A 7,920-nucleotide genomic window follows, 5' to 3' on the forward strand; every position below is an offset into this window, starting at 1 on the left:
ACTATTTATGTTGTTGTGAATTCAGCTACGGTTTTACGAGAGCTGTTTTAAATTCGGCCAAAAAGTGTCACAGTTACCTGATGCAGGTAAGTATATGTAAAGCCGCGTCCACACTATGCCGATAGACAAGGTCGATCGACAATGTCGAACGACATAGGCGACATTCGTCTCGTTCACACATAAACTGCTGTGTGGACGTATTTCATCAGTCGACTGTGAGTAGTTGAGTGCTGTGCTTTAGTGAATCAAGAAACAAAATTAGTGATGCAGATGCTCTTGTTGCTGCTGCTACTGCCATATTTATGTCCGCGCTTGTAGAGCAACATGTGCATCGTTCAACAAGGTAAGTCGCTACCTTTTTACAACTACTTAACTTCTGTACTATTATTTTCATAGATGAGGAAACCATTGTCTCCAATAAAATTTGTTAATAAAAATGGATTTCGACATTATTTATCAACACCCTAATTGATAACTTTTGAATTCCAGGAGGTTTTGGATTCGACCTAGTCTCGTTAATGGGAGAAAAAAGTACAGCACAACCGAATTTATAAAAGATTTATTGTTGGATGAAGTGGATCCGTTAAATTTAGAATATAGATGCAACGCTGGATTCAAAAATTTTTTCCGGATGAAGAGTTCTGATTTTGAAAAATTACTGGGAATGATAGGACCCATAATTTCAAAAAAAACACAACTTTCAGAAAAGCCATTCCTCCAAGTGAGCGCTTTGCAGTAACGACACAATTATAGAACCACTTCTCCCGTTGCGCACACAGGTTTTAACAAAACTAATGATTTAAAAACTTTATTATCACGCTCAACAGGTCCAAACTTGGCAATTATTTCCATTCGACTGAAAATAGAAATGCACTTCATTCGGGTTACATTCGACTCGACAAATGTCGATCGACACGTCTACACTATGACGACTGTGTCGATCGACAGCGGTCGATCGACAGAGTCGACATAGTGTGGACGCGGCTTAACGGATGTGGAGTTGAAAGAAATTTTTAGTCAGTGCAGTAAACCTTTGTTGTCATATTTACAATATAAGTAATTAAGCAATACCACTAAAGCTGGTGAAACTAGATTTATACTATTGGTGAATCATTAAGAAGAACTGGTTAGAATAGGTTAGGGTCCACTCCTCGGAGATGTATGACCTAGAATTTGGTGGAATAGCTCGGTAGATTTGTCTTCTCCGGCATGAGAGACACGAGAACAGGAATTGAAGCGAAAAAACGGGTGGTGGGGAATTTATTCCCACTAACGGAAACTAGCTTGAAATCTGGTTGAGTTTACATGTACAAACATTGCGTCTCAAATTTCTCTGGCCAAATTCACTCAAGAACTTTCTTCAGTGGTTATGTCACTAAGAAAGTACTGTTCATTCCATTGATTGGCATTTTGAAAATAACAATTTTGATGATAAATCTGTATCAATAACGACTAAAGCATTCCCATTTTTCGGTTTTCCAGCAAAATCTGACGTCAGGCAAAACTGGCGAGAAGTGTAACTCGCTATTGCTCTTTCCTCTAATAACTGAACTTTCTGTTCGTTTCTTGTATGTATTTTCACTCATTCGTATTTTTGGAAGGGGGATCTTAGACTACTTTCAATACCAATGCTCAGGTAGTAGTTCATGCTGTTTTCAATGTCAACGTTGCCCCCCTTAGTATTTCTTAATTGTTATGTTCAAGGACACTCTTCATGTAAAAGTGTACGGAGGCAGATGTCTTCCAAGTGAATCAACACCATAACAACAAATTGTAGTTTATATCACTATGATTTCAACTAAGCATCTATGGTATAAAGCGCTGATCTCATTGCTACTCTGTATTGAAGTTCTTATCAACATTCATCAGGGATAAGCGTAGTTGGCTCCTTCCGCTGGTAAATAACTTTTCTAGGCTATAAAGAGCTGTGAGCAGTGGTGTAGTGTTGAAATCAGCTGTTGCTTAGCTATACGTAGTAGCAGAGTGGCCGAGGATGATTTAGAATTAGCTTCACGTTTAACTTATCCCACGAACCTGAAAACCTCCATAATTAATGGCAAATAATTCTACTAATGTAGAAAAATCTTGAATTACCAATTGTCAATTCTTTAATGCACTTTAATTGTTATTATGAATTATATTTGGGTGAAAAATAAATTTATTTGATAGAAATGGATGTTCATTATATGTACTTCATTTTGAAATATAAAATATACATTAATGTTATTAATAAATTAATATTACTTAGACATATCCACAGATTTGCTTCTTTTTTATATCCAGGTACTCCAGTTTTCTTATTTGGGTGCGGGCTACTGGTGAGAGGTGACAATTAAAAACCATGAAAATTCCAGTTTTTCCAAGATTCTACAGAAACCGTTAATTTGAGATAAATGAATATACCTACGTAGTCCCCTTAATTTAAATCCTAGGATCCAATGGTAAGGAGAAAAATGGGGGTTGCCATTTGAAAAAATTAAGTTTTCGAAGTTTTTATATAGTGAAATTCGGCTTCATTTTCTGAGCACTCTATATAGATAAAGGTATTCACAGATTTTGAAAGCTGTAAGTGTTATATGTCCAAATCTCAAAAATATTAAACCTGATTCATTTAAGCTTAGAAATATATTTTTTAGTGGAGGGCTGCATATGTCCAAAAATTTGGAAAATGTGAAATAATTAAAAAATGGTGGACTTTAGGCATACAATGCCTTATATAAAGTTATATGGAAATTTCACGTAGACTCCAAAAATTCAATAAAAATTATAGCATTGCGTTTAAAATAACAAAGTTTGGGTGCACTTCCGGTATAACTGGAAGTTTAAGAAAAGTGTATGAAGCCTCGAGTAAAATATCAGTATGGTAGTACTATGTATATTCGACAAAAAAATTAATATGACTACGTGAGCACTCTAAATTTCTCTTTCTCGCATATTATTTATGAAAATTATATCATACACTGATTATAATCCATAATAAGTTTCGATATAATACACTACAATCAACATGCCAGTTTGAATTCAACACATTTATTGTTAATTGAATGTTGTTGTCTAAAATATATAGAGTGAGAAACTGAATGGAAAAATTACATTAATCATATATTTATGAAGTAACATTTCACTTCTGCGTGTGTAAAATTTGCGTAAGCGTATGAGTTATGAAATTTTCTTCTTGTATATGAAGTGGTACCTAACTATAAAACAATTATAACCAGCGGTGTAAACATATCTATCTAAATAGATCAAATACTAGAGGACTCGAATGTATTGTATCACAATTAAATATTTTGTTTTTGAAACTTCCTTGGAATTTCAAATCATTTCAAGCGAAGACATGACGGCACAAAATTCTAATTTCTCTTAGGACATATTTTATGTCCATGGATCCTTTTCCGTGTAGCATAATCACACATTTTCTCCTAGTGCTTAACATTGAAAATTGACTGCTCCGTACGGAAAAGCTGTTTGAAACAGTCTCGTATGAAGTTATGCCTCAAGTTCTCAAATTTTCTTCCATATAACCTCTATAAGGAGACCAACCCATTCGAAGTATGAATACAACATTACAATATCCAAAGATACGGTGCACAGTAGTTTCGATTATAAAATCACACTACGAGGGCTGCTACTTAAGTTTTTGATACAAACAAAGAATATATATATTTATAAATGGGTATCTCAAAACTTGAGTAACAACCCCCGTATCAGGTTCGTTCCAACTCGTCAAAGAACTGTTCTTGGTACGATGAGGATTCTTCATAGAAGAGATTACGTGTTCCAACAAGGCCATTACCGTTATACGAGGGTTGCTGCTTAAGTTTTGAGATAGAAAAATAGAAAAAAATATTTGGGTTTGGCTTTATTAGTCGCGGTTTGATTTCATGTTTTGATCAAGATGACTGTTCCAAGTGTCAGTAAAGTCAGTAAAGAACTCAAATAGCACTTGTATGACAACACGTTCTGAATACGTCCCCCTTTAAAAATTGTATGATGGCAGTGTCGCATCATTGATGCCACACCTTAAAACTTATGTAGCAACACTCTTATAAACGATTCTGTTTTCTATTCCAACCGAGCTAAGCATTCCAAGAACGGTTTAGATTTGCAGGTCAGAACAAACCTATAGAAATCATATTCTTTTAAACAGCGAGAAAATTGTCACTATTCAAATATATATGTATAAATTAACTTATACTGATATTTCTCCGTGGCCTACGGTTTTGAAATTTGACGTTGAGCTCAAAAGGATATCTGAGCTCTAACTAATGTTGATTTTATATTATAAAAAACAAGTACATGACTATGTGTGAATCACTATGTAACGTTCAAATTTCCACTTAATTATTATATCTTTTGTCTGGTCTATTGGCTGACTATTGTAACAAAGCTATGGTTTAATAATTTCACACGGTTCTTTTGTTTTTATTGTACAACTTTACCGTTGTTCTCTGGCTTCATGAGTTTTATCATCTCTCCGCTGATATTATTGAGTAATTTGTTCTAGATTTTTTTCCTCCCAGGAATGTTCACTCACGTTTAGACAAAAAGAGAAATTTCAAAAAGTTCACGAAAATTGGTTGAAAATAACTCATCGTTATTGCTCATTGCTGGCACGTGATATTTATTATGAAATATTTTCTACAACAAGCGAGTTAGTTGAGAATAAAACTGCTCAAATTGAGAAATAAACGAAATATTTTCTGAAAATAATTTACTACTAACTAACTACATGTTTTTCCATATGAAACGGGGTATACGAAGATTAATTAACTCACAAAGAGTGGCATGTTTTTACAATAATAGCGAGAAAATACAACCAATAAACATATTATAATAGGTATAACGTGAGCTCGAAGCTTTGTTGATGATGCGTGAGTCATTTGAAAAATGATGATCTTGTTTCCGTTCGAGCAGCGATGGTCTATCATTAGAATCTTGTAAACTTACATGATTCAATAGAAAAAAAAAATCAGGAAAAAAGTGAGAATTATAATTAACAACATACCAATAATAAAATAGGATATAATATATATATATATACAGGTGCAATACTTCAAAAGCCATTATGTTCAATATTTATAACACGAAGTTTATTCCTTAAAGTTGGGTGAATTATAATAGTATATGAGCGAGTAATGATGGCTATTACACATGGGGCATATTTTTGCCCCGCGAGAGTAGCGAATCGTGCAGATGACAGCCATACTCGCGAATAGAAGAGGTACTTCATCTACATCTATGAAGAAAAAAACTTTGTACTTTCTGTGGTAGCTTCAATTATGTTTACACTTTATATGGTACAATAATTCTTCTTAATTACTATTTCATTGTTCTAACTTTTGTTAATTTATGTTGTCGTCAACAGCAGTTGATTTCTACTTCTTTTTCATTACTATGATTTCGTCATTTATTCGAATTTGATATGCAATGCTATCTTCTTCAGATGCCTCATATTCCTTCCGTGCTCTGCCTACATTGTTTAAATATTGGTCCATCTTCATTCTCATGTTTTTTTTCTCTAAATCAATTGTAAATTCTATTATTCTGCCCTTTCTGTATCATATTGTATCAGAGATTCCCATTTTGACCAATGTTGTCTTTTCTCATTTCGAATCGTCAGGAATTCTTGTGACGATTCTCTAGTTTTTTGTATTTAAACTCAATTCCTTCACAACTATAATTATCTGTATCAAGTTTTTGGTTAAATATTTGTAACCGTACATTTTATTTCTTGGTTTTAATTTATTTGACGATGTTATCCATTAGAATCGGAAATAATAAAGAGGTCTGGGTTATTGCTCAATCGTCCAATTTCTGTCCTTTCACTCAATTTGTTAATTCTTATGTTGTCTATTGCTTTATTCCAATCGTAAATTTTGTATTTCTTAACTCACTGTATCATATTGTGTTATTCGATTTTCAATAGCTTCAATTTTATTGACAATGTTATCTATCAGTATAAAAATAATACTGTAGTGTTGTAGGAAAAAAAAACGATAAATCGATTTTTAAAAATGTCCAGGAAATTAACTTGCAGTCTCGGGCTCAACATTTATGATAATGAAAGTTTCAGAATTTTTATCCCTTAATTGGGTAACGAAGCTCCAAAGGCATCCACATTTCTTAAAAAAATTGAAACAAAGGGACATAGCCTTTATTTATTTTACCCAAAAATAGACTATTCACATCTTAAGCAAGAGAAATATTAATTTTCCGGAAATAAATACTATTATTTTCAAAAAGAAGCATAGAACACAGGTATAAGACAAGGAGACAGCTTAAGTCCATTTCTATTTAACCTGATTATGGACAAAATGATAGAAAAAGTAAAAGAACTACCAGGATACAAAATAGGAAACAGAAATATCACGATTCTATGCTCCGCGGATGATGCGGTACTGATATCTAATAGCGAAGACAACCTACAAAGAATGTTACACATATTTAATAAAACCGCAAAAGAATACAATATGGAAATAACAACAGAGAAAACTGACTGTCTAACAGTATCTAAGGAACCATTAAGATGTAAGCTGGAGATAGGAGGGACAATCATAAAGCAAGTAATTTCATCAAGATACTTAGGAGTAGATGTAACAAGCCACCGCGATATTTACCAAGAGACGATATACCAAGTAAGGGACATAGTGTGGAGAAACAAACATATAGGAATAGAAACGAAAACAAGAATCTACAAAACATGTATAAGACCAATACTGACGTATGCCTTAGAAACCAGAGCCGATACAAAGAAAACAAAACAAACACTAAGAACAACTGAGATGAAAACATTAAGATGCATAATAGGAAAGACTAGACGAGACTATGTAAGAAACGAAGATATCCGGCAACAATGTATTATTCAGGAAATAGTAAGATGGGGACGAGAGAGAAGAAGAAATTGGAATCAACACGTAGCGAGAACGGAGGAGCACAGACTAGCAAAGATCATAAGAGATGGAAAATATCAAGAGGAAGACTACAAAAAAATGGCAAGATAGTTGGTCATCAGAATCACAAATAAGATTAAACATCACCCAGAAAACACAAGTCATTGGACTTAACGCAGGAATAAGAAGAAGGAGAAGAAGCAGAGAACATGGTCAGAGGACTTCGCTTTCTGAATAAAACAGTGCGCCAATAAAATGAATATCCCGATTTATCTTTTTTCTTCATTTGCAGTTCTTTTCTAAATATTGATGATTGATACCAATCCCTAGGATGGTGAATAGGTTCTTCTGTGTACTTCTTCTCAATAAGTATACCCAGGAACTAAAAATTTGTGCTTTATCACTCTTAGTGATGGATGGGATCTCATTATAATAATATGAGCATTCTTATTTTGGTAGACACAAGAGTCTGAGTACAGCATAATCTCCCCATAGTTATTGGAAAAGCTAATTAAAAACAGGTATAAACATGATCCGATTTGGTTTCCCCCTCTGCCAGTTATAGTTTAGTGTCACATAAATCAGTGAATCTGATCCACATCATAGTCATAGTCCGTTAAGTTGAGTGTACATAACTTGTTAATTTTTAGTTTCTCATATTTTGCACAAGTATCTTTGCTTGATTTTTTCAGCCTAATATCTATAGTATGGGAAATTTCCTCCTTGTAAAAAGACTGAACTTACACTGAATTATTGAATCAAGAGTGGAGAAAAAGATATGTGAATGTGAACGATATTCCGAAAAAAATGAGAATTGACGACTTATCGTGTTGACTTGTCTCTAGAGGAACATTCTTTGGGAAATAATCAAACATAACTAATTATGAACATCGGTTTCTCGCTCTTAATTTGGTCGATCTAACTTATCTCGTTTGGTACTTAAGGAAGTTTTGATATAAACAAGACGAAATCAAAACATATCGACACCGCGGGATAATGGGATCTATGTTTTTGTTATATTCATCAA

The 7,920-nt window shown here is 33.6% G+C and overlaps 1 protein-coding gene across 1 annotated transcript; it reads left to right on the plus strand.

The window, feature by feature from the left end:
• Positions 1-6,317: 6,317 nt before the first annotated feature.
• Positions 6,318-7,004, plus strand: LOC130448295 (uncharacterized). The gene has a single exon (XM_056785582.1). The coding sequence runs from the start codon at positions 6,318-6,320 to the stop codon at positions 7,002-7,004; it is 687 nt and encodes a 228-aa protein (XP_056641560.1).
• Positions 7,005-7,920: the final 916 nt, after the last annotated feature.

Source organism: Diorhabda sublineata, chromosome 8 (assembly GCF_026230105.1).
Source record: "Diorhabda sublineata isolate icDioSubl1.1 chromosome 8, icDioSubl1.1, whole genome shotgun sequence".
Lineage (NCBI taxonomy): Eukaryota > Metazoa > Arthropoda > Insecta > Coleoptera > Chrysomelidae > Diorhabda > Diorhabda sublineata.